Source organism: Hipposideros armiger, unplaced genomic scaffold, assembly GCF_001890085.2.
Source record: "Hipposideros armiger isolate ML-2016 unplaced genomic scaffold, ASM189008v1 scaffold_52, whole genome shotgun sequence".
NCBI classification, from domain to species: domain Eukaryota; kingdom Metazoa; phylum Chordata; class Mammalia; order Chiroptera; family Hipposideridae; genus Hipposideros; species Hipposideros armiger.
The window spans coordinates 2,301,214-2,324,637 of record NW_017731402.1 but is presented as its reverse complement, the minus strand read 5'-3'; the positions used below and the strand labels follow the sequence as shown (position 1 = coordinate 2,324,637).

The 23,424-nt window shown below is 35.6% G+C and overlaps 1 protein-coding gene across 1 annotated transcript in view; it reads right to left on the bottom strand.

Moving 5' to 3' along the window:
* The window catches only part of WDR7 (WD repeat domain 7), a 320,651-nt gene that overhangs the window by 169,103 nt on the left and 128,124 nt on the right, over positions 1 to 23,424 (bottom strand). The window contains exon 20 of the mRNA XM_019640631.1: positions 19,648 to 19,764. Within this exon, the coding sequence (XP_019496176.1) occupies positions 19,648 to 19,764 (117 nt within the window). The remainder of the gene's footprint in view (positions 1 to 19,647; positions 19,765 to 23,424) is intronic.

Here is a 23,424-nt window from a genome sequence, read left to right as displayed (position 1 = left end):
ATTTTGGATACCCCCCAAAAAAACAGATGACATAAAAGCATCTAGTTTATAATACTAGAGAGAATAAATAGTAACAATTATTATTTTATCATCAAATCAGTATGCAGTCCCCTATATGAGTATTTGGAGTTGTAAAAACACTTAACAAAATGTAACAAAATAACATGAAGATTACTGGCAAAATCAGAGTTCTATTTAAATCTTTAAAACTAATAAGCTACATTTAGTTTAAGCGCAGATAAAGTTTTGTTTTCTTTTCCCCAAACTCAAAAAGCCACACCCTGGTTATAATTCTAAGAGGTTCAAGTTCATGTTGTTTTGTCAACAAAAGTAGAGTCTTGTAATATACACATTACAGAGATACACAGTGCATTTTTATTCAGCAATTCAGAATGAGGGCAAAAATTCCTTTTCTACCCTGTTCAAGAGTGAACTAGGTTTTTCTGATACCATTACTTAGTAGGACTTCACATTCACAATGCTGATAAAAGCAGAAACTAACTTCAAATCATGACTTGATGACCAAGTTTCCTTTGACTGTTGAACTTGAATCCAGTGAACTTGTGCACATCTGGTAGTCAAGTCACGAATCCAAGTGTGGAGGCACCACTGGCTACTCCTTGGAGGCAGAAATGGTGGTGAGTGCAGCCTTACAGAAAATGTTTTCCCTGTGGAGATAGATGACCGGCAATAACCAGAACTAAAGCCACAGTCCGGGCCTCTTCAACAGGTCCATAGCCAGAGCACCGATGTTAAAAAGAGTTTTTTGCCTTTTTAGATCTTTCTTTCTTTTGTATCTTGGATCATTTTGGTCCACTCATTATTTCCTATTGTTCTCCATTACTCTTCCATTTTAGAATTATTTCCCTGGAGAAACCCACTAATTTAATGTCACCAACGACTGTCTCTTCACAATCTCTCCATCTGCCCCCTTGTCCCTGTCGCAGGATAACCCCTTTGCCTGAATAGAAACGGTACACAGCTTCCTTTCCTGGCATCACGAATCACTTCGGTCTTATATTTCCATGTGTTCACCCCGTCATTTCAAAATACTCCACCTGGACAAAACCATATCAGGTACATCTAATCTTTTGCCATAAACAACATGTCACCTTCAAAAGCGAAGTGGCTAATTACCATAGCTTTCTGCTTTATACTGTTATTTTCTTCTCTAATAAGATTCTCAAGAGAGAAGGATCTAATTATTGCCATTTGACTAATGCAGAATTTATGTCAATATAATGACTAGGTGTTATAAAGAAATAATGTTAATAATTTTAAATAAAAACATGTGGGCAAGAGTCATTATCAGTAAAAGATACATAAGTATTAATGATATAAGCTATCTGGAGTTTGCTTTAAAATAACCCAGTGGAAGGAGAATAGATGAAATAAGACTGACTATGTGCTGAAAATTTTTGAAGCTGGTAATCAGTAAACGGATGTTCATTATATAATTCTACTTTTCTGTGTGCTTGAAAATTTCCGTAACAAAAGTAATTTATGCCGAGTTAAACTGTGCCTCTCTCTGTGTTTAGCTTTGTTAAATAACCACGGAGTATGAACAAGGTGGGGAATGGTCAATGAGGTGAGGTTTTTATGTGAAAAAAATGTATGCCAATTGCCAATTATAGAGAAACTTTGTGAACTTTAAGCCTGCGTACAGTCTTTGCTTGAAAGTAATGAGAGTCTTGCTTTAAAATATTTCATATTTCATGTATTTCTATCTTTTTCACTTAACCCTGGTATGTCACTATAAAATGACAAATAAATTAAAGCTAATGAAATGAAATTTCAAACCATTACAGTGATGTTTGTGGCTAACATGTTCTACGTACTGAATATGCAAAACATTTCATATTGTATTTGGCTTAAGTTCCTTAACATGGAGAATAAACAAACATCACTCAGCTTGAATTCCAATTCATGAGAATCTGTGTGTCTGTCTGTAAAACACAGCCTGTGTCTCATGTGTTTTCAGTTTTGAGTACACGCAGCCAAATTGAAATTGGCGCCAAATAATTGAATCAGTAAAACTTTTTTAAAAAAGCTTTTTGCTGTGGGCACAATTCTGATGTTCGCAATGCTAGGTGTGCCCTGAGATTGAAATTAAATAAATATGAAATATATAAACCCAGAAGCAGATAAAAATTTAGTCATTAAAATTCTTGTATTCATCCTCCATCAGCAGATGTCCAAAAATATCAAGGAAAAACTATGCCTAACTTCCTCCTATTCTTTACTCATTCAAAGGTTTGTAGGTCCTGTTTGCTACAAATAGTCTATGCTGTTCAGTCAACAGCAGAGACTCTGAACTTGACATTCTCCGAGAAGTACACCCGTTTTAGATTAATATGCCTAAGAACTTAAATAAGGATCAAAGAACATGCTTTTGGGTATAAAGAAGTAAAAGGCAAGCAAAATAAAGCTATGATGATATAGAAACTTTATATACTGGGGTGTCAAAAAAATGACTTGTATTCATCTTTTGTTGTTGGTATATATTGAGTAGTAATACAATTTTAATACAGTTTTTTTCCTTTCTTAAAATGTGTATACATTTTTTTTGGCACCCTCTGTATATATACATATATATATATATATATAATGAATTCATCATATACTCCCATGCTGAGGGCTAAGTGCCTTAAAATTAATTAATATGAGGTATGATAAAAAAATACGATGAATGTTTAAATTTAAAAATTTGTTACAGTAAAAGACACATTGCCATTAGCCCCCTTCAGAATACTGCCCCTTGCTTCAAACACACTTATCTCATCATTCTTGCCACTTTCTGAAGCAGTTCTGGAAGACTTCTTTTGTGAGTGTCTTTAGTTGCGCTGTCGTGACTGCCTCAATGTTCTGAATCATTTTGACTTTGGGGAAGAGCCAGAAGTCACATGGTGTCAGATCCAGTGAATAAGGTAGATGAGGACACACCATAAGGTTTTTTATTTGACAGAAATTGCCATATACCAGGAGTAATGTGTGACATGGGGTGTTGTCATGTTGGAAGATGAAGTAAAGACACTCACGAAAGAGGACTTCCAGAACTGCTTCAGAAAGTGGCAAGAATGATGGGATAAGTGTGTTCGAAACAAGGGGGAGTATTTTGAGGGGGATTAATGGCAATGCATCATTTACTGTAATAATTTTTTAAAGATTCACTGTATTTTTTTATCATACCTTGTACAAACCCAGATTTTCTTTTGTACATCATCATCATCATCATCATCACACAGTGTTTTTGAAATGTCCATATTTTTATTTATAATGCTGGTTATTAAGAAGCAAATTCTGAAATCTCTCTCTCTGAATTTTGCCTGAAATATTCGTTTATTTTACATTGATATATAGCCATACCTGTCATACAATAGTAGTATGTCAACTCTTAATGTCTTTCTATTCTTAAAACAAATCAAATTATTCACTCTAAAATGGTTAACTTTGTTTCATGAATTTCATCTCAATAAAAAAATCAAAATCTTTCAATATCTAAACCTAATTCCCAAGCTATTTTTTTCACTTATTTTTCCCATATGTTTTTTCTAAGTCCACAGGTAATGATTTGATAAAGTGGCATTTTTAATATACTAATCAAAATTAGAGGTTACAAAACTAAAATTTTACAATAGCAAATTGTTAAATAGAATCAGCTTGTGACATTTTTACTCAAAATTGTTGGTGATTACAGCTGATGAGAAACATTAATAAATCCAATAACATTTTTCTACACAGCCATTTTGAAATGTCAGCCATTGCTAATCGATCGACTTCTTTTCTGACTGGTCACAATGGCTCGCAAAATGACTAATTTTGAGATCCCTTTACAGGTCATTTCTATCCATAAAAAGCTTAATCCAAATGCTTACTGGTGTTTTATGTTCATGCTTCTTCACTAAGGAAGGAGCCAATTATATTAATGGCAGTAGCCACATTTGTTTTCAAACTGAAAAGATTAAAATGTGAGCCTCTTTTAGATAGCACCCCGAAATTAAACTGCATTTAACTTGCACTGACATCTGTCATTCAAACATGTCAACTCATAAACCTGACAAAGGAGAAACTGTTTATGCACATTTGCTGTGTGACAGATGTTTATCAGTTACAGTCCTGAGAAGTCACCTTTGACTATAACTCTTGGTGATTTTTTTGTTAAACTCTAAAAGTTCACAAGAAATTAATATATAAATATTGTAATCCTATTAAAATTCTTATAAAAATAGCCTATGAAAATAGTATTAATTTATTCTAATTTGAAGTTAAATGTTGGTGTGCAAATTCCCACTGACAATGGGCTAAACCATCTTCTTAGACGTTTTATTTGAAAGATGTCTTTCAAAGAAATGAAAATTATTACAAAGCATAATTCACCAAAAACAAAATAATCCTTTCTGTTCATATTATCTTCTTTTACTGATAATCTTTGAGAAAAAGATGAAGAGATACAAAAAAGAATTAATATATTCATACTTAGCATTTGAAGAAATTAAGTCTACTTCAGATTTCAAAAAAAGAGTACATACTTATCTGCTTGTTTTTTATACAATAGCTATTGCTGGATACGGTGGATGGTTTCTCAAGGAGTAATTAAACGCAAATTAAAAGCTGCTTTGATCTCTGTACGACTGTCTGGTGAGGGCATCACATCCCCAAACATGTGCTGACAGGATCGGCCTTAACCCTCTGAAACGAGGCCCAGCAGGCGCCCCGTCCAGGGGCCGACTCCTGTGGCACCAGCATTGTCCCCAACAGTGGCGTAGGGCTAGCTGGTGAGGGGTGGCAGATGGTTTCATTTGTTCTACATTTTCGCCCTTCACCAAAATTTAGGTGAATCCTGGCCAGAGATGAGAGAAAAGTACTGTTACTGCACCTGTCGCTCTTACTTCAAGAAGAACCAACTCCAGTTGGAAAAGAATAAGGAAAAATCTGTTATATTTGGCTTTAGCTAGTCAATAAAACTCAACAAGTAGACCACTTTGTATAGGACTACATAAATCTTTCTATTAGTTATCATCTTTTCTTCTTTTCTTGAAAATTAAACTCATGAAGCTTTAAAAAATATACCTCATAGTTAAAGAAATTATTCTCAAAAGTATACAGTATATTTATATTATAAATATGTAAGGTCCTTTATATATTTCATGAATCATATAAAGTCAACTGCAAATACTTAAATATCAAAAATAATCAAAATAGTAATACCAGAGGGGATTAGATTATTTTTCTATCCCAAACCAATTTTTCTTAAAGTGATATTTTAAAATAATACAGTATATAAATAATCGTATACATACCTAATTTACTATACCTTTTAACATAGTAACATAAGACCTAAGTTTTAAATCAAGCAAACCAAGCATTTACACATTCTCATAAATAGTCCATCAATAAATATCATGAAAATCACAACATACGCAAAATCAGAAATAGAAATTTTTACAAATATATTACACATATATCTTGCTGATTTCCTGATACCCATGGGCAGATGGTTATATTGCTCTATCACGACAATCATCTAATCAATAACCCTTGAGGTGACCCCTGAAAACCCTGAGGATAATTACTGCTGTTGTTTGCTAATTAAAAAATTATATATTTCCAATATCACTGCAACTCAATGCATTTCAAGAATGATTTAAAACCCCTTTAAATACTTGTAGGTTAGGCTCAATACCACAAATTTAAAACTCATTTTCTTAAACCTATACTGTCCATAAATGCAATGTATTCCTGATTTTAGCAAGGTATCTGAAGAAATCTCACACACACACACACACACACACACACACACACACACACACACACACACACACAGCAAAATATGGAAGGAATGATAGTACAAACAATGAGCCCCTCAACTGCACAGGTGTGCGTGATGGGAGAATCCTAAAGGTGACCCCAATGAGTCACACCTTTGTATCATCCCCTCCCCTTGAGTGTGGGCAGAGATCTGAGACTTGCTTGTAACCAACTGAATGTAGCACAGTGATGAGATGTCACGCCCATAATTAGGTGACATTGTATGGCACTCTCTCCATTAGGTTACTGGAAGCATACACTAGAAGGAATCCCTGCTGACTTTGAAGAAGCAAAATGCTGTGATGGGAAATGCCTACCAAAAGGGCCCTGTGGCAGAGGACTGTGCTGCCCCAGGGAAGCTGAGGACCTCAGTCGTACAGTTCCAAGGGCCTGCATTGTGCCGATTAGCATGTGGGATTGGAAGAGGGCCGCAGGCCTCAGACGACACCCAGCCCTGGCCACCGCCTTCACTGCAGCCTTGTGAGACCAGAGAAGAGGACATAGCAAAGCCATGCCTGGACTCCCTGACCTTTGGAAATTGTGAGATCATTTTAAACCGCAATGTTTGTGGTAATTTATTAAGTAGCGCTAGAAAAGTGATGCAGTTGCAAGCAGAGGTTGGATAACCTTTATGTGCAGTTTTGTAATATGAGGAATTCCTTGCACTGAGTCAAGATGGGTCTAGAATCTAGCTCTAGGATTATGAATTAGGTCTTTCCAGCTCCATGATAATACAACAAACATGGGGGCGGGGTTTACATGGCACATGAATGACACTAATATCCTCTACACTAAATTCGTAATGAAGCACTTCTACAAATAAATCATTTTACTTCAACTGACATTTGTAAACGTAAGCATTGGAATGTTTTGTTAAATATTAGGTAACAATTAGCTTATTTTAATGGTAAACCTAGAGAACTTCAAATAATCTGAATGTCTAAGTACAGTTAAATAAATACCACTCCAAGGAAATTTAGAGAATTAAATTTAGCTCTTGGGTATTTTGTGGATCTACCTCCTGAGCTGCGCCTGTAGCTCCTTAGTTCAGGCCCTTAGCAGCTGGCACCTGGACCATTGCAACGTCCTCCTAATAGTCCCCTTGCCCTTGGTAACTGTGTACCCCAACTGCACTGACCCAAATATATTCAGCACACACAGCTAGTGTGCTGTGGCTAATGGCAAACCTGATTATCCACTCACCTGGCTTAACACTCTTCAATGGCTCCTAATAGTCCCCTGAATAAGAACAAGGCAGCTCTGCCTGACATCCAAGGCCTTTCCTTGAACACCGTCTCCTGTCAGTCCTGGGCCCACCCCACTCTATATACTTTCAGAGTGAATGCTCATGCTTCCCCAAATGCTACACCACCTCTTGTTCTCTCCCTCCCACTCCTTGACTCCAGCTTAGAAAGCTTTTCTCTCCCCCCCAAAACCCCCCACCCCTTCCCTGCATCCCTTTTGTTTGTCTAATTCCTTCAAGTTCAGAGATGCTCATCTAGTGTGTCACAAACCCCCCACGGGGACTCTCCCGGGCCTGTTTGGCTACACTGACCAAACGCGCCCCTGTACTCCAAGAGTGAATGCCACTTTCTGCCTGTTAAACAGTGAAAAGTGCACTGTGACATCAAGCCAGGCCCTCTGAAAGATCACTTATTTATGGGGATGTGCAAAAACTTCCACATGAAAATAGACAATCAAGTATGACACACAGCTTAGCATCACAAGTACAAGTGTGCAAGGTGTGTTCCCAGAGATGACCTGGGGTCGCACCGGAGCAGTGATTGCTACCACTGGCATGTTTATTTATTTACTGTCCTGCTGAATCTTGGGCCTGATTGCTGGCATTTTCCTTATAGACTGTTTCCTATTTTTCAGAAGCTCTCTTCCCTAATCCCTAAGTCGGTCAATAAATTCCTCATGAGAAAATAATGAGTAAGGCATTAGCAGGTAATGGCAGTAACAAGTAATGTCAAACCAAATTCTAAAAACACCCAAATTTATCATGAGAAACAGCTTTCCATGAACAGAATGTTGTATTGTCTGCAGTGAAAACCACAGAAGAGTATAAATGTCATTTTATGATAAATCATACACATCTTACATCAAAACATAACCATTATTTTAGGTGATGGATGGTAACAAAATCAACACAACTGAAACACTGTGATAGAATTCAGGCCCGTGAGAAGGCTCAGGGCACCTTTATGGATTCTCACTTTTTGGGACCACTAGGTGGTCCCAAATCGTATTTAAAATCCACCACCGATTTTCGGTACATCTGAACAGTACACTAACCAGTGCAGAGCACCTTAGATCCCATCTATCCCCCTTTTTAAAAATTAAAACTTTTGTCCATCTACAGATTTTTGTGTTCATTCTTCATGGTTCTTTTTTCAAAAATTTCAAGAGTGACTGTAACCAAAGCAGCACGTTTTCATAACTCTTCACTGCAGTTCACTAGATAATGAGAAAAAGCTACACTATCGGAGCTCCCTACGCTTCTCTACCCACGTTCTCCAAGCATTTGTAAGGCCTCTCCGTCTTTCCCTCCTATACTAACTTGCACCTAGGGCAGCTCGGTCCTCTTTGTCGTCCTCTTTTTGGCACACAGCTAGGGAAAAAAAGAAGAGAAGGCGGGTGGACACTATCACACGCTCTGCTTGTTTCCAGTTTATTCTGGCTGGGACTTGGTGACATCCTTTTATGTCACTTTTCACTATCACCTTTGGTTATGTGCTTCCTTGTTCTATTTCTTTTTAAATTATATTTAGTTTTTAATTTATGAAACTGTACATTGTTTAAAGACTCAAACAGCTCTAAAAGTTAGTATAAATAAGCAGCAGTGCCTCCACTCCATCCCCATTTTTCACTTTGCAAAAACCACTTCGAGCTCTTTTGGAAAATACTGTGTTGAGACTTTCTAATTTTTCAGTTTTAGGTGTCGCTCATGTTTAGGCTTGTAATTCCCCGCTATGGTCAATGAATATTGGGTTCTTCACATACGTACACATAACTTATTTGCACATGTCTCTCTCTCACACATGCACACACACTCTGTCATCTGCCTTCTTCTTCTTCCTCCCAATTTACTATATCATAGTTTTTATTAAAACTATATCATAATCGGGTCGGCCGAGTGGCTCAGTTGGTTAAGGGCTCGCTCAAGAGTGCGAGCTCTGAGCAACAGCAGTTCGATTCCCGGCCTGAGCTGAGCTGATGCTGATCTGCCAACAGGTGGCAGGATGGCTCAGCTAAAAAAAAAAACAACAAAAAACTATATCATAATCAATCTTTCTATTTTCATGATGATGTGCATGCTATTCACAGCCCAACCATGTAGTTTATCAATCCTGAGAACTTTTTCTGTATTACTGTTTTTCCTTCCCTGCAGTTAATAACTGTCTTTTGTTGTTGTTCACTTGGTTTTCTATAGATTTCAATATTTACCTCCAAATTCTCACCCAATTGTGTAAATCTAGAAAACAGATAAGCAGGCTAGGGAGCAGAAATCAAGCCCAGCCTGGAAAGTAAAGCAGATCTTGCCAAATATCTGGAACATAGTTCCGATGCATTTGAAGAAATCTTGATAAAATGAATCCAATCATTGTGAGACTTGCCATGGGGGGCTGCTAGGCCTTGAAACACAAATGCTTGTTTCCCAGGATTCTTTTCCCCATGCAACCCCTGGATGGCTGGGTTCCTGAGGGTATGTTCCTAAGAGGTGTAGGCTGACAAGACAGTGGGATGGGGTTTGCAAGCACAAAATGGGGAGCCAGACTTTATAAACAAGGCTGCCTGGATCACTGGATCCCAAGCTTCCTCTTTCTTGCTATTCTCTTATTTTGATGGAGCACTTCCTGCACTACCTAGTTCCTGATAAGAGAGCATGGGAGGTACTTTTATTTACTTATTAAAAAAAAATTTTTTTTTTGAGATCTTGCATTTCTGGAAATGTCTTTATTCTACTCTAACATTCAATTGATATTTTGGTGTGATACACCTACCTTGTTCTACTTTTGAACATACCCTTTTAAAAAACTGACCTAATAAGTAAGCATCTTTTGCAAGTATGAAGCTTCATCAAATGTTTTTCCTTTTTCTTTTTCTTGGCAAGGCTATTATTAATGACAGTATGGTGAAGATTTTCTTTTATTGTTTAGGCTTTAGCATCTTTTCTATATGTGTTCCTAACCTATCAGTGACTCTCAACTACACGGTTGTATCAGGATCTTCAGAAATATTTTCTGTATCATTCTCTCCCTCCCATTCCTCACTGATCACCACTGCCCAAGGATGGGTCTGAATATGCAAATTAACTTTCCCTTCACTACCATAAATATAAATAAATATCTTCTTTTAAGGCTGTCATTATTTCTATTTCGTGAAACGGTTCACTCTTCTTGGTAAGATTCAACTCAGGCAATAAGCGTGGTTGGTTAAAAGAAGCCAATATAAAAGTGTTTAAGAAATATAATAATTCATCTGTATTTCATGAGCCAACTTTTAGGAATTTCTGAAAATTTGCATGGAACTTTGGATATAGTTTATTTCTCTATCTCCAAAGTATAAATTTATCTAGTAATTTATATCCCTGGGAGTGATGATCAAACTACCTAGAACAAACATCATCAAGTCATCTAGAAGAACTGATTTATAAATAATTTATAAGCTAGGTACAAATCATCTGTTCTATGAAAGCAAATCCCTTAAGGATGATGGTGGTGATGCGGACAGGGAAGGGACAGAAGGAGCATATAACATTTCTTGAGGCTTATGTGCCAGCTCCTCTGCTAAGATGGCACACACCATCTCATTCAGTCCTCCAAATAGCCTTACTAGCCTCACATTTCAGGTGAGAAAATTGAGGCTTGGCATGGTCAGGTAATTTGCAAAAGGCCACACAGCAGATTAGCAGGGAAGCTGATTATTTGAACACGAGATGCTAGAGCCTGTGCTGCAACCATATATATTTTAAAATATTCTAATTATATATTTACTATTGCAGGCCAGCTTCTCATCTAGCTGATTTTAATGTTTTATTTTGTTTTTCTATTTCTATGAAATTTGTGGATTCACTCATAGACATACATGGGAAACGTAGGTTTTACATCTCTCTAAAATTAGGCTGTTAACTTCTCAACTAAATGTTTGCTGTATTAAATCCTCCCTAGAATGTGCTGATAGAAAAATACAAGGTGCATATTAATGTGTATGTTGAATTAAATGAAATGTTCCTTACATTTCTTTCAGGTGGTACCAATGACACTGAAAAAAATATATATACAAAAAGGACAAACAGAGAGAGTAGCTGGTTCAGTCTCCCTGAATCCTTTTAAATTAGGTTTACGTCATTTAAGTCACCCATCTTTATTTAGGATATATAGTTATAAAAAAAGAATAAAAAGATGAGTAAGTATTCTCACCTGATTTTTACCCTACCTGTGGGGGGGGCCTCCTCTCTCCGGTCTATCATGTGGGAGAAAATACATTCAGATTCATGACTGTCTTCACTCCAAACAGTAAATGCTAACTATCATTTGTGATGAAAAATTTCAAATTAAGAGCTATAAAAGTCTTTATGCTTGACAATGAATTTTAGTCCAAGTAATCATGGGGAAACTCAAGGATGCTAGTCAATTTAATTATCGTTTTGTGTATTAAAAGTAACTATACGATAATCAGGAAAAACTCTACAAAACCCCACATCCAGTTTAAAATCTGTTTTTCCCCTTTAACACGGTTTGCACAGTAGCAGTAATCATTCACAAGTATGACATGAAGTCTGTGAATTATGAGACACTCTTGTCATTACTTTTGTGAATTACAACTTTTGGTCATACGGGTTTGTTATCAATTACAAGGGCAATTCATGTAATATACAGATATATAATAGTGTGCCACAATCTAATGCAATTCATTCTTATCTGTGAGGTATTATTACACAGCTCACAAAAGGCCAAACTTGAAGTTCATCCTGAAGGTTACCCACTCACACAAAAGGCTTTTTTTTTTTAATAGCCCCTACATTCTTATCTAAGTATTTCTGCTTTTTCCTATTCACTCTACATGCATTAAAAAGAATATATAATATTAAATCTGAAAAACCAAACCTTAAGCCTTTGTAACCTAATATTGTCTATGTGCTGGTATATTTATGTCTATAATTTCATATGAACATAAAATAATTCTAATATAAAATTATCTTCCTGTACTAATTATCAGTTTATTTTTAAAGAAAACAAGACTTTTCTTCACATTTGAAATATTTCCTTGTACTACATAAAAAATTAAACTATATTGAAATTAAAATAGAAGTTTCCGCATCACACAAACAGAAAATGTCATAATGAATATATCTGCTTATTTTCTTAGAGGATTCTTTAAATCATATGGTTTGAAACAAATTACTTGCATTTAAGAGCACAAGACCTAGAGGCTGATGGCCAGGATTCAAATCCTGGAGCTGCCATTTCCAATCTGCAGCCTTTCTGTGGAAAGTTACTTAACCATTCGGGGCCTCATTTTCCTCTCTCGTAAAATGGAAATGAGAATGAGGATTTATTAGAGTGAGTTGTTGTGAGGATTAAAAAGAGCCTAGAGCACAGCCTGACACATATTAGGTACTCAGTAAATGCTAGTGAGTTACTGTGATAGTTACTAAGTCCCTGATTTTTAAATTTGTTCTTTTAGATAAGTTTGCTAAGATAACATCCATCACTGTTTACTTGACCAATCCTTTGCAGAAGTGTTATAGGCAAAAAGACTATATATACACACGTATACACACATTAAAAAAATAAAAGTGCTATTATTAGAAAATATCATTATGAAAGATTAGGTGCCAATGCAACAGTTGATTAATTTGTCAAGGCACCTCTGATACTTGACCATATTTAATTCATTTAAATACACAAATACTTTCTTGGTCAAAATACATTGATATTAAGTAGATTTCCCATTTATAAAAGTCTATAAAATTTTTAAAGAGAAACTAAACATTTAAATGCTTCATTAGCCATCTTTTTCCTTGCTCTCGCCTCTTTTTCTTTTATGCTTTTTCTTAGGCATGTCACCCTAGGCCAAGCCTTTAAACATAAGCCTGAATACATTAAATTGGAGAGTGTAACCTGCAATTCTCAATGGATGATAAACAGCAAGTTTTCTTAGTGCTAAATAACTGCAGACCCAGAGGAATGCCACCGAAACGCCATGGCCACCATCACACGACATGGCCCCACACGCTCATTCTTCAGTGGCGCATGTTTAAACGCCAAGCCTCCTTGAGGAGCTCTGTATTCCTCTCCTTCCTATGAGGACCTGTCCCCTGCGCCTCCCCCACCCTCCCACCTAAGCCACCTTGCTTCTCCTGAGGTGGCCCACCAAGCCTCAGAGGGATCTCTTGGAGAACGGCTATCTGGTAGCTCTCGCTCCAGGAAAACCACAAGAGATTTGGGCTTTCATTGACAGAGCTGAGCCTAGAAACGTGGCGGAAACATGCACAGAAGGAAGGAAAGCGTGGGCAAAGTGAGAGCAGCCGAACAGGGATTCACAGACTTACAAGAAACCAGGGTCACCACTCATCAGCACATCTCCACTGTCTGTCTGGATCAGCTCAAACCACAGGGGACTCCGCGCAAGCCTTCTAAGAGTTTATTTCTGTATTTGTGTATCCCATAATAGCACATCCCGCCTCTACCCTCTGATTGAGATTTAAGTTACAAAACACATTTATCTCGGGTATTTTTTCATATATTTTGTTATGTAAAATCCCATGGACCACATCTTTTCCCTCATTTCAAAGGGATATTATTTTCCAAGAGAAAAATACAAACTTTTAAATGGGAATCAACAGTTCCTAATTCAGTAGACCTAATCATGCTCTTAGATCTGTTCCAAGGCTCATTTTCACAATATCAAGAGATAGTTTATCTGGAACTAAGCCTATATTCCCTCACTAATCTGTTGCAAATGATTTTGAGCCATTAAGTACCCACTAAAAAGAAGGGGGGAGGTTAAGAATACACACACACACAAACACACACACACACACGAATAAAAAATATATAGTAAATATATATAAGTAAATAATAAATAGATATAAGTAAATCTATAGTATACAGTATACAAGGAATGCTATTTGAAATATGAGTCATCTTGTGGATTCACTAATTCAATCATTCATTCAATAAACAACTGAGAAGATGCTAGGTACCAGCGTACTAGTTTAAAGCTAGAAATACAAAGAGGAAAGTCACACGTCCACACACAGCTCAGCGAGGGCAGATGAAATGGTCACTTAACAGTATTACAGAGTGCAACATCAGACGTGCGTACAACAAACTGGAAGATCTCACATACCGCGGGTTTAGAAGGGCTTCAGGAAGACGGTGACACTCCAGGTGGGCTTGAAGGGAACCCTCAGAACTTCAGCACATGTGTGAGAGAACTGAGTCCATACCAGCCGGATGAGTGGCACACACAAAGTATGTCATGAAACAGGGGATTCTGGGGAAAAGTTCAGTGCTGCTCCAGCGGCAGCAAAGCTAGAGATGGGGGTCGGTCTTTTTAAAGGGCCCTAGATATCTCACTAAAGTGTTTGGACTTTGTGCTATAATCAATGGGAAGCCATTAAGCAGCAGTTAATGAGGGTGAAGGGTGATGAACTGGGTTCTGCAACTTTCACAGTAACGGAAGACTTGAGCTGGAAGAGGGCAAGGGAATGGAGACGAGGAGATGGCTGCGGGAGAATATAATAATAATCGGAAGCAGAAAAACTAGATGTCTGGACCTAGGTATTCTATACGGACACGGACAACAGAAAAATCATCAGGAGGTATTTCAGAGGTGCATTTTACAAGAGCCAGTACCAACTACATGTGGACGTTGTTGGAAAGAGGGAAAGCCAGGATTATTCCTTGGTTTCTAGTTTGGGATGTTGGGTGCTTAATGGTACCCTTTCCTTAGTGATTCCTTTAAACAAGATACAAATATAAAAGGAGATGAGTTTTAGGAAGATTATACGAGCTTATTTTGGACTTAGTATTTAGGTATTTAGGATTTAGTATTTTGTAGTAGCTCATATTCTGAAGGCAAAAGCAAGGATAGTGATCACAACTTACAACAAATGATTTAAAATTCACATAGATCTAGTACTGCTTTTTGACTGTTAGTCATAAATTAAAGAATGAGAAAGGAAAGACGTACAATGAAAAAGTCTTATTCGAGTTTGCTAATTGTAAGGCCTCTGGCTCTATGCTTAGAAAGTACTGATTTCTGAAATATATAATGCCATAAATTGTGTTCTTTGGAACTTATCTGTACTTTAACAGGATGAGTTTCCTATTTTTCAGCCAAAACAAACATATAAACATTTTATGAATAGAGGTTTTAGTAAATGGTAAAATTCACAAATCAATATTTAGTCTCAGACTAGATGTCCTTTTCAACTCTATCTTAATATACTAAAGATGTTGACTATAGTGTATGAGTATATGCTAAGGTGTCAGTTTTATATTGATGACTTCAAAAGGCTAGACAGAATAATAAATATTTCATTTATATATGCATGAATAACTGTTTAGTAATGAACACTACTTACATTTACAGCTTTATATCACAGTAGTCCTAAATAATGGCTGAAAATTTTAAGAACAAATATGTAATGATTTTTTTCTCTAAAGAAGACAATCTCTTGGTCTACATTTGCATAGCAAGTTTGCATTTTAAATAAGATAGGAGGTACAGCAAATATCAGGCTTATGCCTGGTGTTATAAACAATAAAGGTAGACTGACATCATCTCACATTTCAAAAGAAAACAAAAATCTGCTTAAGTTCAATGAGTTTGAGAATTGTGAGGCAAGGTGGGGTGGTGCTTAAGACCACACGTAGCTTTGGAATCAGGCAGGACTCATTCTAATGTGTCCCAGACCTATTGCTTGTTACGAGTGACCTTATAAAAGTGACCTCTCTGAGCTTGTTGCCTCATCTATAGCTGGAAAAAGACTGGTATCCACTTCAAAGAAATGTTGTTTTAGAGTTAACTGTAAAGTGCTTGGATACTGTAAGCTGTCAATAGATGTTACTTTCAATTTCTCAGACTCTTCTCTATTTTTTTCTTTTTTCTGTAGCACTTTTTTTTTAAACAAATTACATTTAAATTTTACAAAAACATGCAACAGACCCATCCAGATTCATATATCATTGTTGCTTTTGTTGTAAGCAGTTGAATCTGTCAATGGTGCTACTGATCTACTACCGAGCTGTCTTTTCTTGACAATGTCAGTGACTCTTGACCCTTTATCACTGTTATGTGGTCAGTGCGTGTCCTTGCCGTATTGAACACGAGGCAGGAGGCTGCAGCATGACCCTCAGAAGAATACAGTGACTTTCTGAAACGGATCTGTGCAGGTTTCTGAAGGAAACCCTTCCAAATGGCTTTTTAACCTGCAATTAGAGGGAGGTTGTTTTAAAATGCAACATTTAGGGGATGGATACCTTCATCCTCACTCAGGATGCTCTCCTTTACCATGATGAGAACTACATACAGATAACAAACAAAGTCACCTAAAAGACCTACCTTAAAAAATTAGATTGTGATATATCTAAAATTTTTCTGTGTGTCAGCTTTAGTGAGGTTTACTCTATTAATATAATTATAACCTATTAATATTGTAATGAAAAGAATACATCATTTACAAATATTGATTATATATTATGTCTATGTAAACATTTAAATTAGAATATTAAAAATAAAAGTATACAAACAAAAGCAACTACATAGGCTTTGAGTAATATTCTTGTGACTCCGAAATTATAATCTGGAAACAATCTTAAGGCCATTCATTTAACTTTAAAGAAAATACTACTGTTGTTAAAACAGATTTTAAATATAGAGTAATGCAAAACCTGAAGCAATTCCCTGAAAAAGTAAGTACATTCCCATGCATGGTGAACAATATTATATATATGAAAAAAAATGGAATAAGTTTTAATATTTTTTCCACATTAAAAATAATATGTAAAAATAGCTAATATATCTTTGATATGTAATTTAAAACATGTGGTTAAAGGAAAGAATTTGATGAACTTTAAAGTAGAATGCTGAGTAAAACCGAGTATGTGTGTTGACTAAGGCAAGCGACAGCATTACTTTGTAGAGCCGATCAATAGATATTAGCTTTAAAAAAAGAGATAAAGAAAGTAGCTGCAGCGTATTTTTTAAATGACAGCAAGAAGGTTTAAATTGTCTCAATCAAGACTCAATTTTTTCTTCCCAGTTTTTCCAGCTGTTCTCTTCCAGTTAAGACTTTTCATTTCAAATAAATTTAATTAGTTCCAATTGATCATAGCCAACACACATGGTTCTTTACTTTTATGGAGCAAACACTAACAAAGACGGCTAGGCTCAGATTCAAGGGTCGTAAGACAACATTCATACCTCACGCATTTCTCACCCAAAAGAAAAACTCCAAAAATGGCTATTCTGCCTAGAGCCAAAGCACTAAGGGTATACTTTATATTTTAACTGGTATCTTTGTCAGCTGTTTAACTGAAGAATTAAGTTCCAGATTACTACAAATATAAAATTAATACAATTATGCATATTAGCATAAGTATAGCCATCAAATAAGAATCCATTCAAACTACAGGCAAATAGCTCTGTTGTGATATAATTTGTATTTATTTTATAGGCAATATTATTAGATCAATGCCTTTTAAATAACTGGAAAAAACAACAGATTTTTTTCAAAGTGAATGGCTAACCTGACCTGTTTTCCCTTTTGTATTTGGTTATCCCAAAATAAGATTATTGTGCTTGAAACAGGTTTCTCTCAATGCATCTACCATATTTTTCATAATGCAATTTGTATAGGATTCTAGTCAATAAAGAGAAATATGGTCTTCTTCTAAACCTTCACAAAAATCTATAGCACGTCCTAATCAAGTCACACAATCTAAAGGTAACCTGAGTGATCTACAGACTGCAGCGTGCTAGCTGCTTTGACAACATGGTAAAGAAGCCTTTTTTAGTTATTTAAATTCTTTGGTTATTGACCATTCCTGCCTCTAGTACCTATGGCATGAAATAAATAAATCAACTGATAAAAGCCATTCGTCACATATGTTTAACTGAACTTCTTACAGATGAAAATACAGTTTGCATAGCATTAATCGACTCTCCAAAACTAGATTTTCATTTTTAAGCTTCTTTATTATTTAAACAATCAAATAAAAACACAGGCATGTAGTATCACGCTGCCTCATGACCTTGGCAGTGCGTAAGTCAGAGTTTCAACGCACTGATTTAATAATGCGTACTCAAATGCTCAAAAATTTAGCTTTGATTCCACAATGCAAACTAAGTCAGTCTACTGTTGCAAAGGGAACTTTTCTTTCCTATGAATCACACCACCACCTTTTATAGATAGAAGGCCTTTAAAATTTACAGGAAATTCATATATAACAAAACATCTCTAAGAAGGCCTTTAAAATTTTATAGGAAGTTAAAATACAACAAAATATCTAGAACAGCATAAAATAAAGCAATGCAAATAGAACAAAAGCCAGTTTTAAAAATCTGCAAATGAAATAATTGTCTTTAGTAGCTACTGAAACAAATTCCATAATTGTGAAAACTTGTAAGTTTCTGAAATAGTTTATATTTAAGGTGGATGATTTTTTAAAATCAATGAACTGATACATTAAAAAGAATTTAAAAGTAACAAGTAATAGCAACCACCATCATCTCATTTTTACTGGAAACCAGGTGTTCCTAACTTAGTCAACTACTTATTAGCAGTAGTTGCACAGCTATGGGTTTTTTTTAATATAGTGTTTGCATATTTTCCAGAGAGATCATCAGGCTCCCTCAACTTCTTCCCAATGAAAAAATTTTAAAGGCACTGAGGTGGTAACAGCAAAGAACCTGACACATAGGCCTGTAAAGGAAAACCAAACCAAACCAAACCGTCCCTTTTGTTTTTTTCTCCCTTTAATTTTTGTGGAAAATTTTAGTGATATTTTCTGGGCATGCTTGCTTTCAAATTATTGATTACTACTACGTTACTATTTGTTGCTTCATGATAATTATAGATATTTATCATCAGATTTTACATTTTAACCATCTGCACCAAAAACAAAAGTTTATCCTTCTTAATACCGATAAAAATGCCTATACTAGGGTGTTTCCTATCCTCTGTGCATTGAAAGAAATTGAGCTGAATGCATCTGTAGATCCAGTAATTGGAACTGCTTTAAGGCTATAAAAAGATAGGCAGAACAGATGTGCTGTATGGCTTTCCTAAATTTTACTTTATGCCTGGTTATGTGATAAAACAGATAAGAATGTTCACTAGCCGAGCAACGTAAACATCTTTTAAAAGCAGCATTTATTTCTACAGTATAGGTACAAAGTGTATCTGAACGTTTCCTTAGGCGGCCTATATTAAATATATTGCTATTCCAACTTCAGTATTTTCAGCTTACCCTATAATTGCAAAACCTCTCATAACATAATAGGTGTATTCCTCTACATGTTCCAAGGCTTTAATAATGATCCAAATATCTGAATTAGAAGGTCCCTAGAAAATCAAACGCACAGCTGGCAGGTTCATTGTCACAGCAACAATGAGCAAACCTGGATCAAATAAACAGTTCCGCTTCTTTCCACTTCAAGATCAAAAAGGACGCTAAGGAGTCCTATAAAACCAAATGTTCTATCAATACAACCTTCCATTCTTTCCACCAACATATTTAGTCCCACTGTAAATGACCTAAAAGCATTTTGCAATATCGGACGAGGCTCATCCAGGTTATGCGAAGGGTGTCTCCTTACCAGTTGTGATGTCGTCATCTACGAGGTCATGCTCTTCCTCCTGGACTTTGGCCTCTGGCCCCGACGAGGTTTCAGGAGCAGTGGTGATGGTCTGCATGGCTTCTGCTGAGACCCCAGCTAAAGCAAATGGAATCACAAGGTTTAGCTTTTAAGAACTAAAAGAAACATAGATCTAAACTCTTAAAGCTCTTTTAACTTGCTTACTGCTTGCAAATGCAATACATTGTTTAAAAATACAACATAATCACCAAAATTAGGAAGGCACAAAGTAATGAGCCAAATATTCATGATTGCTCTATTTCTTTATATGTATGTATACATATACATAGACACACATAGGTGCAAACAATATTGACTTTCTTTTGCTAAGATCTGGAAAAAACAGAAAAATGGTGCTGAAGTAACATTTTTAACTTGATTTCTTTCAACATTTTTACTTCAGTTACTTTAGCTGATTTAGACATAATTATGTTAAAGAGGAAAAAAAAACCCTAGAAAGTGAAGGACCATTTTAAAAGTTTACTCCTCTTTAATATTACTTTGCTTATAATTTGGGGGTTGGGGAGGATGATGACAAAAGAGGGATTTGAACCCCGGGTCAAGGTAAGCACCTGAAATGGACTGAATAAAGAGTCTAACAGGTCCATCTGTGAAGGAATTAGATATTAGCTCAGATAATTACCAGTGAAAGAGCCTAACTGAAGAAGACAGGTGAACTAGATCAGGGCTTCTGAAACTTCCATGCTGTAAAATCACCCGAGAACTTGACAGTTCATACAAGTGTCTTTTCCTGACCTATCTTCCCATCCTGGATGATATATTTTGTTGTCAGTTTACATCTACCACATTATTTCTAATTAGACAATTAAGAGTAGGGTGTCTCAATATTTGTCATATGGTTATCAACAGGTATTGCTCAACCATGGTACATAAAAATCTCACCATTGGAAATTACTTTTGGAATTGAATCTTCTAATCAAATCCTAATAAGTACTTCAATACCTGCATACATAGCATCCATTAAAATATTTAAAAAACCAAAAGCTACAAATATTCCAGGACTTCTTTTCTTCCAATGTATATTAGCTTCAACATTTCTATGTGAAATTCAACCTTGCTGCCTCCGGTTTATGAAAGGCACCAAGAGAAGAAGAATCTTAGTCATTAAACACCATTAATGATCCAAAACTAGACCCATAGGCCTAACAATTTAAATTTGGGGAAGAGATCACACTACATTAGTACCATCACTCTGGTCAGAATTGCTCCAACATAAAACGTAAGCAGTGCTATATCAATGGTCCCTGATGAATGTACAATGACAAAGTCATCCCTTTGCAGTAGCATTTTGTTGCTGGGTTTTCAGATAAAATATTAAAATAAAGGAGGGGATTGCTAAAAAAATTAGTATTAAGTTAATTACTTAATTAAAAATGTCTATCAATAAAATAATCACAAAGAGGAGAAAGTAAATGCCACATTCCTAAATGTTTATGGCTTAAATATAAAATCAAATATCATTATTTTATATTATTAAATCAAAATATAAATCTCTGAAATCTCTCAGTCTCATTCCTTGCTTAACTCTTGGTAATTCTGAAAATGATCAGAGAAACAGAAAAAGATATTAAAGAACAGTTTAGTAGCATTTTCCTTTCCTGTAAAATTAAAAGGTTCCATGAAAATAAAGCTGGTATTTATGTAGTAACAAGTTTACAAATCCATTTAAATTGATCTCATTTAATCAGAGAGGTTAAGTAATTGCTTAACATAACACAGCTACTAAATTCAGGAACCAGTATTGACATGCAGGTCTTTTGATTTCAAACCCCAATATCCTTTTACCACAGAATCTTGAGTCTTTCCGGGTCGGAGTTCCAGGGTAGAAAGTATGACAGAACACAACACAACCATGAGAAATTATGGGTACGGATTATGATACTGAGTATAACTACGGTGAAGTCCATGGAGCTCTTGGAGTATACCAGGTAACTGTTCAACTGAGAGCACTCAGTGTTTTGGGATAAAGCTTAGGGAGCTTACATGTATGTCTCAAAGTAGTCAAGGTTGAAAGACAAAGGAGCTATGCTGAAACTGATTCTTTGATCGATGCTTTTCAAGACAAGGTAAGGGGTACAAAATCCTTTATCTCTTGGTAGAAAAAAAGAAAATACAAATAATAAAAGAAAACTACAAATCAATATCTCTAATAAGTATAGTCTCAAAAATCTTTAACAAAATATAAGCAAACAGAATTCAGTAATATATAAAAAGAATCCTACACCATAACCAAGTGAGGTTTATTCCAAGGAGGCAAGTCTGGTTCTATATTAAAAAATCAACCAATATAATCTAAAATATTAACAAGCTAAATGAGAGAAAAATCCTATGATCATATCAATCATTTGACAAAATTCAAATATCAAAAATATCAAAATTTTCATTATGATAAAAAAAACTCTCAGAAAAATAACAATAAAAGGGAACTTCCTCAACTTAATAAAGAAGAGCATCTACTAAAAACCTATACTCATAGTTAACATTATGCTTCCTGGGGAAAGACTGCACGCTTTCCTCCTATGATCAGGATTGAAGCAAAGATGTCCACACTGGCCATTCTTATTTAACGTAGTGTTGGAGGTTCTAGCCAGTGTAATAAAGCAAGAAAAGGAAACACATACTGTTTGGAAAGGATGAGGTAAACTGTCCCTATTCAAATCTACATGGGAAATCCAAAGGAATCTACAAACAAAAAAAACTGAGCTAATACGTGAGTATAGCAAGGCTACGGAATACAGGAAAATCATTTTTTGAAAAAAATCAATCATATTTCTATGTGCTAGCAATGAACATGTCGGCACCTAAATTTAATAAATACTAATAACAATGGTTCAAAAAACTGAAATACTTAGATGTAATTCTAAACATATACAGGACTTGTATGCTGAAATCTACAAAACACTGATGAAAGAAATCAAAGAAGATCTAAATAAATGAAACAGAGTGACATATCATGTTCATGGGTTAGAACATTCAACATAGTAAAGATGTTAATTCTCCATAAGTTGATATATAGGTTTAACATAATTCCTATCAAAATTCCAGCACCATGTTTGTAGCTATAGACAAAATTATTCTAAAATTATATGTAAAGACAAAGGAATTAGAATAGTGAAAAGAATTTTGGAGCAAAAAAAGAAAGTAGGAAAAATCAGTCTGCCCCATTTCAAAATTTATCATGTAAAGTTTTAAAAATTTTGTGGCTTTAGGTTAATAGAGAACCCATGAAAAGATGCACACAAATATGCCCAACTGATATTTGACGGATGCAGAAGCGATTCAACGGTGGAAAGACAGTCTTTTCAACAAATGACCTGCTACAACTGGACATCTGTAGACAAAAAAACGAACCCTGACTTAAGGCTCACACCTCATATAAAAATGGACTCAGAATGAATGATGGACTTAAATGTAAAACACAGAAGTATAAAACTTGTACAAAAAAAAAAAGAAGAAAATCTCTGAGGTCTAAGGCTAGACTTGACACCAAAAGCACAATCCATAAAAGGAAAAAATTGGTAAAGTGGACTTCATTAAAATGAAAAACTTCTGTTCTACAAAAGACCCTATTAAGAGGATGAAAAGAAAAGCTACACACTGGGAGAAGATTTACAAATCGCATAACCAACAAGGGGTTAGTAACTCAAGTATATAAGGCACTCTCAAAACTCAACAGTAAACAGTCTGGCAGTTCCTCTAAAGGTTAAACACAGTTAT